General features: G+C 45.2%; 2 protein-coding genes across 3 annotated transcripts in view; one reads left to right on the top strand and one right to left on the bottom strand.

Annotated features, from left to right (window-relative positions):
- The window catches only part of LOC120938107 (zona pellucida sperm-binding protein 4-like), a 110,197-nt gene that overhangs the window by 54,515 nt on the left and 34,477 nt on the right, over positions 1–21,205 (bottom strand). The gene's annotated exons all lie outside the window — the stretch shown is intronic.
- On the top strand, positions 104–9,403 carry LOC120938110 (zona pellucida sperm-binding protein 4-like). Its single transcript, XM_040351827.1, has 12 exons — positions 104–322; positions 3,184–3,305; positions 4,022–4,115; positions 4,346–4,504; positions 4,914–5,098; positions 6,526–6,623; positions 6,704–6,834; positions 8,349–8,538; positions 8,620–8,770; positions 8,851–8,929; positions 9,063–9,161; positions 9,239–9,403. Exons 1-12 carry the CDS (start codon positions 139–141, stop codon positions 9,382–9,384), a joined length of 1,638 nt encoding a protein of 545 aa, XP_040207761.1. The 5' UTR covers positions 104–138; the 3' UTR covers positions 9,385–9,403.

Raw genomic sequence — 21,205 nt, 5'->3', positions numbered from 1 at the left:
TTCTCGGCCACCTTTGCAAGTATAAGGATCACCTGTGTGCATAGCAGTCCCTGACCAATCAGACTGAAGCCCCGCCCTCTCTCCAGGGTATAAATCTCAGGTCAGGGCTGAGGGTCAGGATTACAAGTGATCACCAAGATGGGATCTTCCAGGACAGGAATGGGCTTAGCACTGCTGTTGTGGAGCTTCAGTCTGTCCTGGTTGCTGTGTGAGGCCAATGGACACTTTGAAAGCTCCTCGCTCCTCCACTGTGCTCTGGACAAGATGGAATTGTCCTTTTCTATGCCCAATGAAGGGGCGACCTCTTCCCTGAAAGTGTTGGGTAAATCCACCCCCCCTTATCCTCTTTTTTTTTTTTTTGGTGGAAATTGCCAAAAGTAGGGGTGCTGTTCCTACTAATTGGCTGGTGGCTCACAGAACATGGCGGGGGATGGGAGTAGCTCATGTTGAATAGGGATCAGTGTGCTATTATCCAGGATAAGCACTAGAATGTATCTAGTGACTGATGGGTATACCTCCTTATTATAAAGTGGAATGGAAGATTATTTCTCCCAGTGGCAGTGTGTCCATAAGGGGCGCAGTCCCCTCTCTCCTGCCACCCCTTTATCACCATCAGATAGGTTCATGCAAAGCACTGGGGCTGTGCCCGGCCCCTTTTTGGGAGCCTGAATTGCAGTGAATTGAATTGCAGTGGTGGGGTGTTTCCCCATACCCCCCCCCATTTTCATTTTCCTAACACTGAACTGCCAATCAGGTGCTTGGGTCTGTTACCTGTCACCTGATTGGCTGAAACAGGCGCTGTGATTGGACGCCGATCATAGAAGACATCGTGGAGGACACCGCCGCTGTGACCCGCTCCCCCACCAAAACACAGTAAGTGCCGGTGGGTGGGGGATGCACAGTGGCTGCAATTTGTGTGTCCACAAAAAATGAGCACCAGCTGCCACTGTTCCTCACCCTTCCATTCTATAATCTGTGCCCCATTAAGGAAATTTCCCTTCACTTTCTGTGCCACAAAAGGGATCAGTGTGCTATTATCCATGATATGCACTATACTGTAGCCAGTGCCCTGAGATATTACAGGTCTAGTGACTGGATGGGTATACCTCCCTTATTACAACGAGAAACTGAAGATTCTTCCTCCCCCCCTTGCATTCCTTCATCTGTGCCCCATTGGGGAGATTTCCCTTCACTTCCAAGATTTCACCACTTCCTGTTTTGTCTGTGGTACAGGAAGTGAAGGAATCCCTGGTTGTCGCCAGAAATGGGTATCAATGATGTTACTACACCCAGGACCCTACATTCACTGTATCTGGTCTCCCACAGGACATTGAAATGCAATTGTTTTAGTAAAGTTAGACTTTTTAACTTTTCTCATCAGCAGCCTTGTGTCTGGTTTAAGCTTGTAGGAGGAGCTTTCATTCTCCTGACTGTCCTATGGGGCTGCAGGACCCCCTGTCTAGACAGTGCATGTGATCAGCACAGGGCCAATCGGCACTCTCCCAAGGAAAAAACCTCTAGCAATACACACCTAACTGCATGTGCAGCTTGTCTCCCTGTTCTACAAACAGATGGGTTGGGGACAGTGGAAGAAGGGGAGGCTCAGACAGGTTCAAACTTTTTACACAATGCAGAGGATTGACCCCCTAGGTTCTACGGTGAGTCTAAAAAGTATGCTTAACTGTGTAGATTCATTATATATTCATATTCTCATTTTTTTTCTGTTTTCTATCACTTTAAGATGCACTTCTAGGGTGTTCAAAGTAATCTTATTCAAAATAAATCATGGATCCATTGATGGGAGGGTTTGCTTTTAGCTTGTGACTTAAATTGTCAGTCTGCAGTGCTCAGATACGTTCTGATTTAAAGTTGAGCTGACATGTAGAGTGACCCCCCCCCCCCCCTCATTAAAAAATAGCTTAAGCTCTGCCAGATTGGATGGAGAGCATCTGAACAGTAATTTTCAAGTCTTGCCACAGATTCTCAATGTGATTTAGGTCTGGACTTTGACTGGACCATTCTAACTCATGAATATGCTTTGATCTAAAACATTCCATTGTAGCTCTGGCTGTATGTTTAGGGTCTTGACCTGAATTTGGCTCCATCTTCCCATTTGACCAGCTTCCCTGTCCCTGCTGAAAAGCATCCCCACATTACGCTGGCACCACCATGTTTCACGGTGGGGTTGGTGTTTTCAGGGTGATGTGCAGTGTTAGGTTCTCCCCCCCCCCCCCCCCCCACATAGCGTTTTGCTTTTAGGCCAAAATTCAATCTTTGGTCTCATCTGACATGTTTGTCCCCCACATGGCTTCTATCAAACGGGGACTTCTTATGACTTTCTTTCAACAATGGCTTTCCTCCTGGCACTCTCATAAAGGCCAGATTTGTGGAGAGCACAACCAAGGCCTCGCGCGCGCGCGCGCGCGCACACACAATCGCAATTTCCGATGTAAAAAGTCTGACACATCTGAGATTACATAGAGAACATGTTCTTATTTCCTCCGATGGAATTCCGATGTGAGTTTGATCGGGCTAAAGCCAGATCGTGTGTACAGGGCATAATAGTGGATCTCTGCAGCTCCTCAAGAGTTACCATGGACCTCTTGGCTGCTTCTCTGATGAATGCTCTTCTTGCATGGTCAGTTTAGGTGGATGGTCATGTCTTGGTTGGTTTGCAGTTGTGCCATCCCCTTTAATTTTCAGATGATGGATTGAACAGAGCTTCGTGAGATGTTCAAAGCTTGCGGGGGGGGTGTTTAACCTAACCCTGCTTTAACCTTTAACTTTATTCCTGACCTGTCTGGTTCTTGGCCTTCATGATGCGGCTTTTCACTAAGGTTCTCTAACAAATTGGAGGGCTTCGCAGGACAGCTGTATTAATACTGTAATTAAATTACCCACCGGTCTCCATTTACTAATTGGATGACGTCTGAAGGTAAATGGTTCTACTAAATAGTGTGTGTGTGTGTGTGTGTGTGTGTGTGTGTGTGTTTTCTGAATGCAGATGACACTTTTTTTTTCTTTCCTTTGTTGGTCTATCACACAATACACTTTCAAGGCTCTGTAGTTTAGCTGGTCTATTTATCTTGTGCCATTCTGCCTTCAGAAGTGAATGTGACACTAGTTTGGTATAATGTGCCTTAGTAAGAAATCAACTTTTTTTTTTTTTTTTAATTTGTTCAGATTTCCAGGATGAATTTCAGGATCCTGCCAATGACTCTGCTTGTGGGATCTGGGTGAGTCATGGATCCAATAACACAATGGTGATCGCTGCTTCCTATGATGGATGCTACGTAAGGGAAGAGGTAAGCCTGATATCACTGACTTGGGCTTTTTGATACTGTCATTGGACAACTCATTTACAAGTTGTAGGGTCCCAATAGAATCCTGAGAAACTATAGAAGTGTTCTAATCCATGCTAGTGATTCATTCCTTGGGTGTGTAGAGACAAGACTGCCTAGGTTTGTCTGGCAGCCATTGCCACAGATGGGAGATCATGGGTTGCCAGAAACAAGCAGTGAAGGGGAATTGAATCGCAACACCTGTTCTGAAGACAAAGCATAGCCAAGAAACAAAAGTTTTCACTTGTGGCATCTTCAGGACAGATGTGAAAGGATAACTTTCAAATTGAACAGTACTCTAAGACTTCCTTACCCCAAAAAATTAAATTCCAGCTCTACAAATGCTTGACCTGTACTGGCTAGGAGTGGAAAGCCCCTGGTAACTCGTATATGAAGTGCCAGAATCCTTGGTAAGATGGGAGTTTTGGGGAAAAATGGGATGAGAACTCAACTTGGTTTGGTGTAATGCCAATGTTTCCAAACCCACCTTCAGGCTCAGGGGGCCCTTTGCTTGTCTTATCTGGCCTTTGTGTTTTCCTCCAATGACCACAAAGCCTGTGGCTTTGTTTACTTCTACTCCTACTACCCCTCTAAAAGTTTAAAGGGCAGTAAATAAGCCCTTTGCTTCAAAACTTTGAAGACCCCCTTGTGTAATGCTATATTTATTTTTTTCTCTCTAGCGTGAGGAATATATGATGGTTCTGCTTCTGGAAGACATTGTTGATGGTGCCGTTGAGCAATTCAAGACTGAGAAGAGATGTCCAATACAGAATGGTAACATGTCTAATCTTCTAAATGAAATGCTATGTAGCTTTCTCAATTGCATGCAGGTTGTATTGGGAATCGCATGGCACGGTCCACCTGACATAAAAGCATGTTTACTTTACTGGGGGGGGGGGGTTATTGAAACAGAAGTAAGGGTGATTCACACCTTGTGTCTCAAGCCCTAATTGCATAAATCTGATGTACTACATGTTGCTAGAAGACCTTTGTTTCTTGTATAGAAGCCCTGGATGCCCCCAGCCCTGATGTCTGCTCTGCTGTTACTAAAGAAGACAAACTGTCCTGTGCTGACACTCCTGTAACCAGTGACTCCTGTGCTGCAATGGGATGCTGCTACTCCTCGAGCGATGCTACAATGCCCTGTTTCTTTGGTGACAAGTGTAAGTTGGATGTTGGGAAGCCGTATTGGCCTGAACATGCCTAGGGCCAGTCTGTAGGTAAAACATAACCTGCTCTTGACAGGGAAGGTTGGTAGTACCTTGGCATAGCCAAAATTATTTAAACCCCAGTCTAGAATGTACTTACTGAAAATAATACTTGCTCAATGGTGTCTTGACATTTTATTTTAGACCAAGCCATACTTGGTGAATGGTCTTTCAGGTACACTGGACAACCCCACTTTCTATAGTCTGCTCTTTAATGTTGCACTCTTCACTACACTTGTATAGATGTGAGGTAGATTAGACTATTCATAAAATCGTAAAAAAAATAGTGCCCACTGATGTATCGGTGGCTAGATAATTGCAATGTCTGATATACATGGTGACAACCCAATCTTGTTTTCTACAGTGACCACACAGTGCAGATTTGATGGCAACATGGCGATTGCAGTGTCCAGTGAACTGACCGTGCCATCTCTGCATCTGGACTCCGTCAGGGTGATTGGATTGGACTCCTGCAGTGGGCTGGCCAGAGATACCAGTAACTCCTTTGTAGTGTTCAGATTCCCATTATCCTGCACCACAGCATTTCAGGTGGGTAATGCAATACAGTCTGGATATATTGGAGTTTGACCCTCATGGTGCTGGCAGGCAAACCTTTTGCTTTCCCTTGTAATATAATGTGCAATGAGACATTATTGGTCTAAGACCTTGGACTGCAAGATTTGGTCATAAAGTCTTGGCTACTGTTCTGGTCTTGGGCTGTGATATCACTTGGTGAATATTGGTTCAGCTTTCACCAAAAATGGTGGATGATGGCACCTTGTCTGTCTTCTCAGAATTGCATCATTTGGCATTCCAGCATGATATATGGTTGCTACATTCATAAGTGATCTGATTTGAACTGGCTTAAGTGGTACTCCAATACTCTACACCAGGGGTCTCCACCCCCCGGTTCGCGGCCCACTACCAGGCCTCAGCCTGTTTGTTGGTAGGCCACGAAGCCTGCGCTATCTGAGGTGTGGCGGGCAAGCAGAGAGGTCACTGCCATCACCGCACTTCTGCCCACACAGCCCCACCACACTTCACCCACACAGTTAGGGGTGAAGCAGGCTCGCCGGCATCACCGCTGTTCAGCCCGCCCCCCCTCCGAGTGAAACCAGGCGGCAGCGCTCAGCTGTGACATCCAGGGCAGGGAGAGCGAGAGGTAAGCTATGGGGGATCTGCATCTGGTGGCATGTGGCTGGCAGTCTGCTTCTGGTGGCAGATCCTGCATTATGGTGAGTTTAACTATTTAATTTTATATTACAATCTATTAAAATGATGTGCTTCAATCATCCTGATTAACCATGGTGTTGTGATGATTTGAAGTGCCATATTGGCTACGAAAAACCGCATTGCCGGCCCGCATCAGGCCTTGGCACAATTTTCATCCACAATGCCGGTCCCAAAAAGGTTGGACCACTGCTCTACACCATCAAACCTACTTCTGTGCTTATCTTAAACATGTTTAACACACTCTTCATAGGTTTCTTGTGGTGTAGAGAGACACCCTTTGTATTTAATAAGTGAATCTGTTACAGAAAGTTGAAGTCTAAGGCCTCTTTCACACTGGGGCAGGAGGCGCGGTGGCGGTATAGCGGCGCTATAGCGTCAGAATTGCAGCGGTATTAACCCCAGCTCTGCAGAGGTGCATTGCGGGCGGTATTGCCACGGTTTCCCATTGTTTTAAATGGGAAGGAGCGGTATACATGCCGCTCCTCTAACTGCTCCAAAGATGCTGCTGGCAGATTTTTTTTTTCTCTCCCGCCAGCGCATCGACTCGGTGTGAAAGCCCTCAGGCTTTCACATTGAGTATGCAGTGCAGGAGTTTTTCAGGTGGAATTTAGGCACTATTTTTAGCGCTGTACCGCCTGAAACGCCTCAGTGTGAAAGGGGTCTTATGGTGGGTGGTACTGCATCTAAAAGCTCATTGACTGACTACCTATCATTTGTTGCAATCAACTTCTCGTTTCACACAGGTGCCCAATGGTCCCATGAACTATGAAGCTACTATTGAAGCTGGTAGACAAATGCAGACATGGCAAGGATCTTCTATTACTAGGGACAGTACAATGAGGTAAGATGTACTACAGCCGGATTGCTCATATGGGGGGGGGGGGGCTGAGCACTGTATCTAATGCTGTACTGTTTCTCTAGGGTGACTGTGCAGTGCAGCTTCATTCAAACTGGTATTGTGCCACTGCTGAGTTTTACAGTCAACACTTTGCCACCACCTCTTCCTGTCAGTACATCTGGTCCTCTTGAGCTGGAGATGAGGATTGCACAAGGTGAGAATAAGTCTTCAGCTTGCTAGAAGTAAGCCAACATAATTCCACTAGTCTAGTGCCCATTGGTAATCTAAATGATTTAGAGGGCACAGTACTACAGAATTAAAGTCTGAACTAATTACTATGGCTTGCCTCTCGCCAATTGACCTTTGCTCGTACAATGTATGTCCCTGGAGGGGCAGAGCCTCTTTGGGGGGGGGGGGGGGGAGAATGTATGGGCCTTCTGAACCTAGGAAGAGAGCTGGGCTTCTGACAGGTGGTAATGCAGGGCATCACTGGATTTGCAAGACTGAAGCTTGTGCAGCCAGAAGGAAGCCGTTTCCCTTGGACTGTAATGCCCCGACGGGATTCTGCCCAATCCTGCCTTGCATACACTGTCGCACGTTCGGTGAACTTTTGACTCCCAAGAAAGAGATGACTTAAAAGATTGCATTGAGCCGAGGAAATGGAGTTCTATGCTGCCGAGCGTCGGGATTTGTACACGCAATTGGAAATTCTGATTGGATATTTTCCCGATTGGAGGGGGGGGGGGAGAATCCTTTTCCTGGGAAGGGAAGTCAGATGGAGCATACAGATTGTTGGATTCCCGACAAAGCTCTCATCTGACTTTTTCCAATGGGAAAACTATCATGTGTGTACGGGCCATTACAGTCCAGCTCCCTCTCAAATTGAAACTTTGGCATGGTTTTTTTTTTATACAAAAAGTCTACTGACCACTCAAACATACTTATTTAAAGAACCTGTTCTGTCCCATGAGCTTCCCTATGCTCTTAAATTGGCCGAAGGTGCAACTTTCAGTCAATGAACCACTGAAGCTAGGGTTATGGATGGTGTTTGTGGCTGGACCTCATCCCTCAGAGTACCAGGTATCTTGTATCCAGCCATGCAACTGCCAAGAGAACACAAGAGGTGTGCTTTTAAAAAAGCTTGGCCCTGAACCCTCTTGTCTGCATTAGAACACCATGGACATGACTAAGTTATTTGGCTTGTTTAGAGGCCAACATTGTGGCATCTTTATCTCAAAAGGGTGCGGAAATGGCCATCTCAAAGCAAGTGGTTATCGTATGCTAGCCTGGCATGGTAACGGGCCTTTTGTCGTCAATATAAAGATTTACTCGAAGATTTAATGCTTGTGGGGCCAGGTATCACTGAAGTCATAACTTTCATAGTTGTCGCCCATTCACCTGTTGACTTGGGTTTTACAGTAAGCTCTCCACCATCATCCGGGTGGTGGAAAGTCATTTAGAACAGCTTGCTGAGGAACAGGAAGTGAGAAATTAAGACAAAAAAAACATTTAAAATGGAAGAAAAAGGTAAGTGAACCAACAATGCACTAGCTTAAAGTAACCTTTTTAGAAAACAAAAACAAACCTTTACAACCCCTTAAGAGGTGTTTGAGTTTCCTTTTTTATGTCAAGCAAAAGGCATGTCCTTTCCAGGGTCCCTGAACCCAGCCATTAAAAGAAATAACAAGTTGTTGCCCTGCATTTGTAATGGTCTTTTATGTAATACAGATTTCGACTATGCCTCATACTACACTGATGCCCAGTACCCTGTGGTCAAAGTGCTCAGAGACCCAGTCTACCTGGAGGTTCGCATCATCGGCAGAACAGATCCAAACCTGGTCCTTGTCTTGAATGACTGCTGGGCCACCAACTCTGCAGATCCTATGCCCCTTCCTCAATGGCCCATCTTGTTTGACAGGTGAGTAATGGAATCTGTAGAATGGAAGTTATCCTGTCTACCTTGTGCAGATCTCAATTCTCCAATCTTTTGGCTTTTCAGTTGCCCTTTTAATGGAGACAACTACTTGAGCCAGCTGATTCCTGTCGGAGCTCCTTCACAGGCTGTACCTATACCAAGCTACTACCAGCGCTTTTTGGTCAGCACTTTCACATTTGTAGACTCCACCACCCAGCTTGCCCTTGAAGGACTGGTAAATGAATACAATGTATTGTGTGTGTCTCTTTATCTAATGCTTTGCTGTGATTTAATTGTGTATAAACTTGTCTTCAGGTATACTTCCACTGCAGTGCTTCTGTTTGTGTTCCATCTGCCAGGGACAACTGTGTGGTTTCTTGTGGTCAAAGGAGAAGTGAGTATTTTATATTCAGGTGGCAGAACTGACTGGTGTCAGAATCTTGGTTTTTCACAACACTCTTTAAAATAAAGTTCCCCATTTAAAGATAATCTACTATAAAATTTAAACCTTCATCCTATCTTTTTAGGGAGAATGGCTGAACTTCAGTCTCTGAAGAACACAGTGACTTCTCAAGGACCTGTTGCATTTGTGTCTGTGGCTAATGAAGAAATCCTAAAACTAGAAGGTAATCTGGGATGGGGTAAAAGGTGGGATGGTTGGGGTTCAGTTGAGATTAAAGTCTAAATTTTTCTTCCCTACTAGGTACTGATCCATCAGACTACTCCACATTGGACCTGGCTAGAGCGCTAGTAACTGCTGGGGTTGTTGGGTCTGTGGCTGTTGCTGTTCTAGGCTTGTGGATGTACTGCAGGAGTCAAACATGTAACCTGAAAACTGCAAATGTTTAAATAAACTATTTTTTCTAAATCTGTCTTTTACTAGCTTAATTTTCAACGTGGTTCCAGAAATGTGTAAAATATCAGCTTTGTTGCCTGAAATTGAAGCTGGTCAGACATGGCTTCCACCCAAAAAATACAGAACAGGTTATCCTTAATGGCTGAGCTAGCAAGTAAATTCTCCTAGCCCAATTTCTATTGAATGCTTAAGTTGCTCTCAAGCTGCTTTAGTTGCTGTGACAGGATTTGTCAAACAGTTGGTGATACCACTAGGAATTTACCTTGTGAGTCAACTGGGAGACTCAACCATGCTGTTCCTGTTGCCTATAAGGGTTGTGATAACAGGAAGGTCTACAGACTTTGTATCTATTACTCAATGTACAAGTGTTGTGTTCCCATAAGAAACTAGAACTATCACCAATGGTTTGCCAGTGACTGACAGGCACACTACCTCTAGCCATAACTTTGGCTCAGCACATCTCCTGTCTTCAGACACTTTAACTTTGCTCTTGTCCATCCTGGGCTTCCTCAAACTTGGCCTCATATTTCTAAGGTTTTTATTAGTTACTCAAAGGCTGAACCTTATGTCTCAGAAAGCACCAAATTTCCCATTGGGGTGTGTCACGTTAACTGTCTCCTGCTGCACTCAAATTGCTAGATGTGCATTTCATTCCAAATTGCAATGTTACCGAATTTAAACCATATTGAAGATGACAAATTCAGACGGAATTTGAATATTTTTCCAAATAGAATGGAAAAGAAGGAATAAAGAAACATAAAATTAAAACAAAATAAAAAACAGAATATTCAAAAAAATCAAATTATAAACCTTTTCCAAACTTCAAATATTATTTGAATAGAAGAAAATAACTGTCTTCCTAATTAAACTGATTTATATTAGACTTTTGGGAAAAATCATTTCATTCTTTAAATTTCGGAATATGGTTATATTTAAATGCATGAAGTCAATTTGGGGAAATGGTTTGGTTCTGTTTGAAATTTGAATTTCAGAAGATGGTAATATTTCTATTCGGTTTTTAAAATGTATGTAATTTTCCATTAATAAAATGTAAAAGTAAAACGGGAAAAAGCTGGCATCAAATAAGAATAATTTAATCATCTTAAATTCAAATAAAATACATTTGAATTTAAACAAGAATAGAATAAATGAATTTTGGGAAATGGTTTATTTTCTATACTTTGTTGGAGAAAAAAACTGGTGTAGAGAAAAGAATATAACCATCTTTCTCCCAAGCGTCTTCCAGGAAAGCCCATGATACCCAGGGCAGGAAACGCATTACCCCCCCCCCCCCCCACCAGATAAAAGGGGTCCTCAGGCCCCATGTCAGTATTGGTGTTCCCTCCGGATGGGGGTTAACATGTGTCTGGAACTGGTTACCCTAGGTCTCATGGGCATGGCTCCCTGAGCGATGGGGTGAGTTTTCCTACCACTTTCCTTGGGTTCCAGAGCGGCACATCCACCGGGTGAGTGGATTTGTGGCTGCTGTCCCTGCTTCTGAGTACACGGGGAATGTTGGCACCATGAGGTCGTTGGAGCTCCCTCCTGCAAAAAAACGCATGGTTTCTGCATAAGCAGCTGCGGTGTCGGCTTATTCTTTGTCAAAAAGCCAGGTTAGAGCATGCAGGGGAAGGAGGAAGCCGCGCGCAGTGATGGGCGGAACTTGCGTTCCGAGCTGGCTCACAGGAAGTTCCCGGAGGGGTCACTTCTGGGGCGTGTGGCGCCGGAGACGCTAGTTCCGGTCTCAGAACGGCACGAACGGGGACGCTGGTCGTTTGAAAAGTGAAACCCATCAAAGGCTGCGGACCACTACAGGGGGCAGGATAGACTCCTTTGAGATACCTGCACAAGCAGCAGAATCAAGCCCTAACACCAGCTCCTCACAGGTAAGCCTGAAGTGGAGGTTCTTTCTTGCACAGCCTGTGTCTTTCCCCTTTTAACTAGGTGAAGGGGGCACATTTTCTTTTTCTCCTGCACGGGGTGTAATGGAGGATATGTTGCAAAGAATTTACAGGGTCATTAGTTCTCTTGCAGGCCAAGACTCAGGACAAAGCCAAAGCACAGCCACAAAAAAATGTGCGGTTTGCGGAAGTAAACTGAGCTCCTCATGGAGTAAACCAGTTTGCCGCTCCTGTATTTCAGGCCTAGTAAAAGATGACCCGGTAGCCTCATGTCAGAAAATACTGACTTCAGTTAGTGATGAGCTTAAATCTACTTTTAGCTCTTTCAAAACTCTGATTTCAGTCCCCCACAGAGGGTCCGTCTTCAAATAGAAAGGCTTCAGTGGGTAGTACTCCGCAACAGAGTATGGAGAGTAGACTGAGGCTGAAGCCAGATCTGCCTGTTCTTCTCCAGAAGAATCGGTCAGATACAGGGCCCAAGGATAGAGAATCCTCTATGGGCTCAAGGTTTAAGTTGTCTTTGGAAGACGTGGATAACTTGTTAAAGGCTATCTATACAACTCTTGAAATGGAAGAGGAGGTACAATTATCTAAACATGACCTTAAGTACACAGGTTTGCACAAAGATCTAAATTCTTTCCTGTGCACAGTTCCCTCCTTGATATTATGGAGTGGGAAAATCCAGAGAACTTTTTTTCTTGTCTGGTAACCAGAAAAGGTTTCCATTTGAGGATGCAGCGCAGCTGTGGAACAAAAACCCAAAGTTAGACGCTCTTTCAAAGGTTTAAAAAACCTGGCATTTGATATGGGCACGCTTAAGGACCCGATGGACAAGAAAGGAGATATCCTCCTCCACAGAGCCTGGGAATCTCAAACGGCTCTGGCCGCCACTTGTCTAGCCAGAAACTTGGAAGAATGGCTGACACACATTCAAACCCATCTGTTCGCAGGTACCCCTAGAGAAGAGATTCTAAAATCTTTTCCTCTCCCTTTTCCAGAATAAAAGAAAAGGCAGACGGCCAGAAAAAACAATTTGTGGCCAAAGCAGGCAGCCAAGTCCTAGAGAGAACAGGCCCAAGAAACATTGGGCTGGGCAAAAGTAGTTTTTTTTTTTTTTGTTTAACACGCCTCGACAAGCCACAGTGACCAGCATCTTCCAGTGGGAGGAAGATTGAGGGCCTTTCTCCCACAGTGGTCAGCAGTCACCAAGTCCCTTCATCTAGTAGCAAATGGGTACAGGCTGGAATTCTCCTGCCGACCACCAGAGCGACTATTAATCACCTCCTAAAGATCGGGAAAAAGCGAGGGCTCTGGGTCTCCAAATAGTAGACTTGCCAGATCAGATTCCTGTTCCCTGCTCAGATCGGAGCAAGGGTTTTATTCCCATATTTTATCAGAAAGCTGTCGAAGTAGAATCTTTGGTCTCTAAACCAATCGATCAGGTACAAGCACTTGCGTATGGAGACAGTGTTCACAATCAAAAGCCTGCTTTACCCAAACTGCTTCATGGCCACTTTAGATTTAAGGAATGCTCATCTGCATGTCCCGATCCAACCAGCATTCCAAAGATTCTTGAGTAGTAGTCAAAATGGGAACAAATCTGACACTTTCAGTTTCAAGCCCTCCCCTTCGGTCTGTCCTCGGCCCCACACATTTTCACAAGTGTTGGGAGGCTCTGGCTCCGCTAAGATTAAAGGCGATGACTACATCCCTTACCTGGATGACTTCCTAATAGTGGCAGTCTTACTAAAGACTAACAGATCTCCAGACTGCAGGATCCCTAGGCTGGTTGATAAAGAAGTTCCTTAAATCTGGCCCAGAAGGTGAAGTATCTGGGCTACAACTTTTGCTCGGTAGACAAATGTTTTTCTCCCAGAGGAGAAGGTCTCCAAAATGGTGCAAGCGGTATCAGCCTTACAGACCAATCGGTCAGTCTCGCTGAGGGAAGTTTCAAGGGCAGTGGGTCTGATGACCTTGTGTTTCCCTGCAGTACCATGGGCAAGATTCCATCAAAGACCATTGCAGATTTTTCTTCTGGAAAAACTGGGATGGAGACACAAGGTCTCTGGAGTCGAGAGTTTTGTTGCCTACCAAGGTAAAAAGAAGCTTGTGGAGGACAAATCTTCACCTAACGAGGCCTGCCATGGTCAATTCCTGTATCCAAGAGGATCACGACGGATATGAGTTCCTGGGGATGGGGGGGCCCACCTCAGTGACAAAGTCGCACAGGGAAAACGGTCCTTGAGGGAAGCAAAAGCTTCATAGAACCAGAGAGCTTCTAGCGGTCCAGAAAGCCCTGCAGGGTTTTCGGTCGGAAATCGGGTCACAATCTCCAGCTCCTGTCCAACATTGCCACAGTTGCGTACCTCAACAAACGGAGGCACGAGGAGTCGGATTCTTCAATCGATTGCCCAGGAAATGTTGTCATGGGCAGAAGAGAATCTAGCCTCAATTACAGCAGTGCACCTGAAGGGGACGCTAAACTGTCTGGCAGACTATCTCAGCCGCCATAAGGTGGAGCGAGACAATTGGTTGCTTCATCCAGAGGTATTTTTGGATATCGCTGACAAATGGGGTTGCCCTGAAGCAGATCTGTTCGCAAATCAGGACAGGAGTTCTTTGGTGAATCCGTGGCCATTCGACCTTTGCTATGCCTTCCCACCAATCAGACTTATTCTGGAAGTTTCTCCTAGAAGAAACAGACCTTATTCTGATTGCCCCTTTTTGGCCCAAGAGGCCATGGTTTTCCCTGCTTCAGACTGGTCTCAGAGACTCCCAATGAGGCTTCAGAAGAGAAAGGACTTGCTATCGCAGGGTCCAGTCGCACACCCACAGGCGGTTTCCTTAAACTTGGTATCTTAAGAAAAGATACTGAGGGCTCAGGGGTTTTCTGACAAAGTAATCAAGACTCTGGTGAATTTCAGAAAACCAGTCACTAGAGGCATATATTCCAGAGTTTGGATAAAAGTTTAACTCAAGGTTGTCTGAAAACCAAAGATCAACGCATGATGTTCCTTCTATTTTGGAATTTTTTCAAGAGGGTGTCGACAAGGGTCTGTCAGTTCCTTGAAGGTACAGACGACAGCTATCGGTATTTTCCTCCGGGTTTCTCTTTTGGAAAATCCCACGGTGGCTAGATTCTTCAAATCCATTTCTAGGGCCAGGCCAGTAGTTGTGAGAAGTTGTCCAACTTGGAACCTGTCCCTGGTACTTCAAACTCTGGTAGAGTTTCCTTTTGAGCTGCTAGAGAATATTTCTATTAAATTAACTTACGTTAACTTTTTTTTGGCAGCGATTACCTCAGCTCGTAGAGTAAGCGAGGCCTTATCAGTGAGGGAGCCATTCCTCACGATTTTTGAGGATCGAGTTGTTTTAAAAACGGATCCAGGTTTTTGTCTAAGGTGGCAGTACATTCCACAGATCGCAGGACATTGTACTGCCATCCTTTTGTAGTTTGCCACAGGGTGATAAAGGAAGTTTCGTTTTTTAGATGTGAGAAGAATCCTCCTTGTCTATCTGGAGGTCACAAAGACCTTTAGGAAAACAGACGTTTTATTAGCCTTGTGCGTACCTGAAAAAAAAGACAGAGTGCATCTAAAGCAAGCCATCTCGTAGGCTTACAAAATTAGAGAAGTTCCTACACCTTTTGTCACTGCGCATTCAACAAGAGCGTTTTCTGCCTCTTGGGCTGAGAGGGCTGGTGCCTCACCGGAACAAATTTGCAAGGCTGCCACATGGTCCAGTTATTTGACCGTCATTAAACATTATTGCCTGGATCTGCTATCTGCTCAAGAACAGGCGTTTGGTCGAAAGGTCCTTCAGGCAGTTGTCCCACCCTAGACTGGTAAGTTCTGGCTCATCGTCTCATGGGCTGTCCTGGAAGACGCTTGGGAGAAAAGCTGAGTTAGACTTACCAGTAACTCCTTTTCTGAGAGTCTTCCAGGACAGCCGGATTCCCACCTGGTTTTGTATGGAAGTTATGTGTATTATGCATATGTTTTTTCAGAAGTGGAATTCTAAAATCAAAAACTCAATTTGAAAATGTATGGATTTCCAAATTAAGCAAAAAACTAATGTAACACATTTTGGCAGTGCACATGTCTAACTGCAATTAGCTGAAGTAAAATGGCATTGGCTTCATCTTGTGATTTAAGTTGGTCTAAGGTGGTCATTATACCTGTACAGAACCATGTGTTTCCTGACTAGTCTGGCCTCCTGCCTCACAGTACATGTCTACTGAATGTTTTGCTCCTGAGGTTCTGGCCTGGAGTCCAGAAAGAATTGAAGAGACATGTCCTTAACCAAGTAGTTGGCAAAGGGCTCCACTTCTGGGGGTGAGGTGGCTTACTGGCCTTTTTTCACATTTGTGCCACCCATAAATCTTATGGGTATCTGGTTGCTCATCTTGATTGGAAGATACAGCTTTGGTCTCAAACTGTTGGACCCTCGGGGGTCAAGCACCTAGGCCATGTTGGTTAATCGGTCACCTTAAACCTCTGTGCCAGAAGCCATCCTTTGCTCCAGCAACAATATACAAGTTATGTTAGCCAACGTGGTTCTTACCGGCTCTAGGGATGGCAATCTCAATTCCAGCAGATGTGATTTTTAAGAGGATTGCCATTACGCCGAGGGATGCCTAGTTTCAACTCCAGCTGTCTTCTGATATACCTCTGTTTCTACATGGGTCAAGACATCATATGTCTGGTTGGGTTCGCAATCCACACCTCCTTCTAGACAGGGATTTCTGTCAAGTACCCAGAGGGTTCGCAGAACTCTACAAGAGATTGGCTGGCTAGTTTTTCCAAAAGGTTTTATGACTTCTACACAAAGCTTTATTCTATCATGGTTAAGGATACATGGTGTTTGCCACTAGAGCATACTGGTGCTAGGACGCCGGTAATCCTGGCTTTCCTCTCTTCTCCTGATGGAGTCTCAATACCTGGGGGGTTCCAGAGGTGGTGTTATCAAAATAAATAAAGTATATACCGCACTGTAGCTCAAAATATATATAAAAAGTGGCCAGCACAGCTAAAGACAATTGGCAAATAATACACATACAAAAGTGCAGCGCTCATAAATAAATAATTTTGAAAGTGATAATATACAATGTTATCACTTGGTCACAGAATTTATGAGTATAAAAACACAATGAAGTATAAAAGTGATCAAAAATTGTCTTAAATGTCCACCAATGGTAAGAGAATTGAATCTAACAGTCCTAATACAATGGACAGTAACAGTGGATGAGCATCACTGGCAGGAGAGGCATCAATGGAAAATATAGAAACTTGCCAGGGGAACCACCACCGATTGTATGAAGGCTTACCGAAGATGGTGGACTTAAAGGGGCATACACCTTTTAAGTCATGCAGGCTTATGATGACATTCATCGTTTAAAGTGAAAATCCAGGTCGCTACACTCACGGATCCGGATAAAACCACAAGTTGCAACCAAAAATTAAAGAAAGGTTCCACATAGTGTTATATCGTTTAGAAATTGTGTTTAATGTAAAAAGAGTAAAAAGTAACACTCGCATTGCATTCGAAAAATACAATCTGTTGCAGAGACATGGAGTAGCGTAATGATGTTGGCAGGACTCGACCAGAGGAGGTGTTAACCCATTGTGTTCTGGCATGAGGTAGGGCCAGGAATTTATCATTATTTTAACTAGTCGGTGCCCACCCACCGTCAAATGACAGTGGGGCGGTGCGTCTCTCATTCTGGGACGCCGTCATATGACAGGGTACCAGAATGGGCACTCGCGCGCCCACATCTCTGTAAAGAGCCGCGTCTGAGGCTCTTTAACCATGTGATCGGATGTGTCGAATCACAGACGGTCACATGTAAACACGGAGATGCCAGTAATCGGCTCTCCTCGGCTCACACTGACAGAGTGTGTGGTGAGGAGAGCCAATCGGCGGCAACTCCATGCAGTGGGACATCTAGGAATGTAATCAGGGCACTGATTACAGTGTAGCAATGTAGTGGCAGCAATCAGTGCCCATTACAGTATGGAAATGTAGTGTCACCAATCAGTGCCCACCAGTGGCAGCAATCAATGCTCACCACTGCCCATTAGCAATGTCAGTCAGTGCTGGCTATCACTGCCACCCATCAATGCCCATCACTGCTGTCGATCAATGCCCATCAGTTCCCACCAGTGCCGCCTATTAGTGCTCATCAGTGCCACATATCAGTGCCATCTAAAAGCCCATAAGTGGCGGCTCATCAATGCCCACCAGTTCAGCCTATCAGTGCCGCCTCATAAGTGCACATCAGTGAAGAGGAAAAATAACTTGGTTACAAACTTTACTGACAGAAACTAAGTAAAAAACATATTTTTCAAAATGTTTGGTCGTTTTTTTGGTTGGTAAAAAAAGAAAAAACCCAGCAGTGATTAAATACCACCAAAAGAAAGCTCTATCTGTGTGAAGAAAATTATAAAAAAATGTGTTGGGGTACAGTGTAGCACGACCGCGCAATTGTCATTCAAAGTGCGAGAGCGCTAAAAAATTGGCCTGGGCAGGAAAGGGGTGTAAGTGCCCGGTAGGCAAGTGGTTAAATAAAAACATTTAAAGCACATGTATTTATTTTAGGTACTTATGTAGCACTTTTACATATACATTGTACATTCACATCAGTCCCCGCCCTCAAGGAGCTTACAATCTAATGTCCCCTAACTCACATCCATACATTCACATACTGGGGCCAATTTAGACAGGAGAGCCAATTAACCTCCCAGCATGTCTTTGGAGTTTAAGAGGAAACCCACGCAGGCACGGGGGTCAAGTGCTGGGAAAAAGTGTGAGAACTCACCTAAGACCCCCCACCTCAAAAATAAAAAAGTGTGAGCCCTGCCCCCACAGCTCTGCCCCCTTCACCCCCCCCCCCGCAGTAATGTCCAACTCTGCCCCCTTCACCCGCCACAGTAATGTCCTCCTTTTCCCCCTTCACCCCCCCCCCACTGTAATATCCATCTCTGCCCCCTTTACCCCTCCCCCAGTAATTTCCTCATTTGCCCCTTCAACACCCCCCCCCCAGTAATGCCCTCTTCACCCCCCTAGTAATGTCCTCTTCTGTTCCCTTCACCCCCCCACAGTAATGTTCTCCTCTGCCCCCTTCCCCTCACCCACCCCACGGTAATGTCCTCCTATGCCCCCTCACATCAGTGTCCTCCTCTGTGCTGTGGTGAGGCGCCACCACCGAGACACTCACATCAGTGTACTGCTGTCGTCCTCCTCCTCTCTGCTGTGGCAAGGCGCCACGGCCACCGTGACCCGAGTGTTACTGCCTTCCATTATCCACTTAAGGACCGCCTCCTGCACATAGATGTCGGCAGAATAGCACGGCTGGGCACAGGCACCTACCTGTACGTCACCTTTAAGAGCCCAGCCGGGGGTCCGAAGCTCCATGACCGCGCCAGCGGGACCCGCGGACCCGATCGCCGCCGGTGTGCCGCGATCGGTCACAGGAGCTGAAGAACGGGGAGAGGTGAGTGAAAAACAAACCTTCCCCATTCTTCTCTGTGGCAGTGACACTGATCGTCTGTTCCCTGTTATAGGGAACGACGATCAGTGACGTCGCACCTACAGCCACAACCCCCTACAGTAAGAATCGCACCCTTAGGGCACACTTAACCCCTTAGCACCACCTAGTGGTTAAAACCTTTACTGCCAGTGTCATTTTCACAGTAATCAGTGCATTTTTATAGCATTTTTCGCTGTGAAAATGGTCCCGAAAATGTGTCAAAAGTGTTCGATGTGTCCGCCATAATGTCGCAGTCACGAAAAAAATCACTGATCGCTGCCATTACTAGTAAAAAAAAAAAAATTATTAATAAAAATGCCATAAAACTATCCCCTATTTTGTAAACGCTATAGCTTTTGCGCAAACCAATCGATAAACGCTTTTTTACTAAAAATAGGTAGAAGAATACGTATCGGCCTAAATTGAGGGAAAAATAAGTTTTCATAGGCAGCAGTGATGGGCATTGATGGGTGGCAGTGATAGCCAGCACTGACTGACATTGCTAATGGGCAGTGGTGAGCATTGATTGCTGGCACTGATTGGTGACACTACATTCCTATACTGTAATGGGCACTGATTGCTGCCACTACATTACTACACTGTAAGCAGTGCCCTGATTACATTCCTAGATGTCCCCCCTGCATGGAGATGCCGCTGATTGGCTCTCCTCGCCACACACACTGTCAGTGTGAGGCGAGGAGAGCCGATTACTGGCATCTCCGTGTTTACATGTGACCGGCTGTGATTCGACACATCCGATCACATGGTTAAAGAGCCGCAGACGTGGCTCTTTACAGAGATGCGGGCCGCGCGCACGCGAGTGGCCGTTCTGGTACCCTGTCATATGACGGAGTCCCAGAATGAGAGTCGCAGCGCCCCGCTGTCATTTGACGGGGGCGGGCACCGACTAGTTAAAATAATACATTCCTGGCCCTACCTCATGCCAGCACACAATGGGTTAACACCTCCTCTAGTCGAGTTCTGCCAACATCATTGCGCTACTCCATGTCTCTGCAACAGATTGTATTTTTCGAATGAAATGTGAGTTTTACTCTTTTTACATTTAATACAATTTTTATACGATATTACACTAATGTGGAACCTTTCTTTAATTTTTGGTTGCAACTTGTGGATTTCCTTCTCCTTTTCTCCGTGTGAATTCCAACCGCATCTTTCACTGGTAACTTGCTGAGGACCCGTGCTGGTTTTATCCGGATCTGTGAGTGTAGCGACCTGGATTTTCACTTTAAACAATGAATGTCATCATAAGCCTGCATGACTTAAGAGGTGTATGCCCCTTTAAGTCAACCGTCTCCGGTAAGCCTTCATACAATCGGTGGTGGTTCCCCTGGCAAGTTTCTATATTTTCCATTGATGCTCATCCACTGTTACTGTCCATTGTATTAGGACTGTTGGATTCAATTCTCTTCCCATTGGTGGACATTTAAGATAATTTTTGATCACTTCATTGTGTTTTTATACTCATATCACTTGGTCACAGAATTTATGAGCGCTGCACTTTTGTATGTGTATTATTTTCCAATTGTCTTCAGCTGTGCTGGCCACTTTTTATATATTTTGAGCTACAGTGCGGTATATACTTTTTTTATTTTGATAACACCTCCCCTGGAACCCACCAGGTATTGAGACACCGACAGGGGAAGAGGAAAGCCAGGATTACCGGCGTCCTAGCACCAGTATGCTCTAGTGGCAAACACCATGTATCCGGAACCAAGATTTGTGTAGAAGTGACAAGACCTTTTGAAAGACTAGCCAGCCAATCTCTTGTAGAGTTCTGAGAACCCTCCATGTACTTGACAGAAATCCCTTTCTAGAAAGAGATGTGGATTGAGAACCCAACCAGCAGACATATGCTGCATGATGATGTCTTGACCCATGTAGAAACAGAGGTCTGTCAGAAGACCGCTCTGAGATCCCTCAGAGTACTCCTCTTAAAAAAATCACATCTGCTGGCATTGAGATTGCCGTCCCTAGAGCCGGTAAGAACCATGTTGGCTAACAGAACTTGTATATTGTTGCTGGAGCAAAGGATTTTTTTTCTGGCACAGAGGCTTAATGGTGACCGATTAACCAACATGGCCTGAAGTGCTTGACCCGAGGGTCCAACCATCCGAGACCAAAGCTGTATCTTCCAATGAAAGAAGCAACCAGATACCCATAAGATTTATGGGTGGCACAAATGTGAAAAAGGCCAGTAAGCCACCTCTCCCCCTAGAAGTGGAGCCCTTTGCTGACTTGGTTAAGGACATGTCTCTTCAATTCTTTCTGGACTCCAGACCAGAACCTCAGGAGCAAAAACTTTTGAGTTATACATTGACTTTTGAACAACAGTTCTTTCGTTCAGCAGACATGTACTCTGAGTCA

Source organism: Rana temporaria, chromosome 4 (assembly GCF_905171775.1).
Source record: "Rana temporaria chromosome 4, aRanTem1.1, whole genome shotgun sequence".
Classification (NCBI taxonomy): Eukaryota; Metazoa; Chordata; class Amphibia; order Anura; family Ranidae; genus Rana; species Rana temporaria.
The sequence above is the reverse complement of the archived record's forward strand: the minus strand, read 5'-3'. Positions and strand labels throughout refer to the sequence as shown.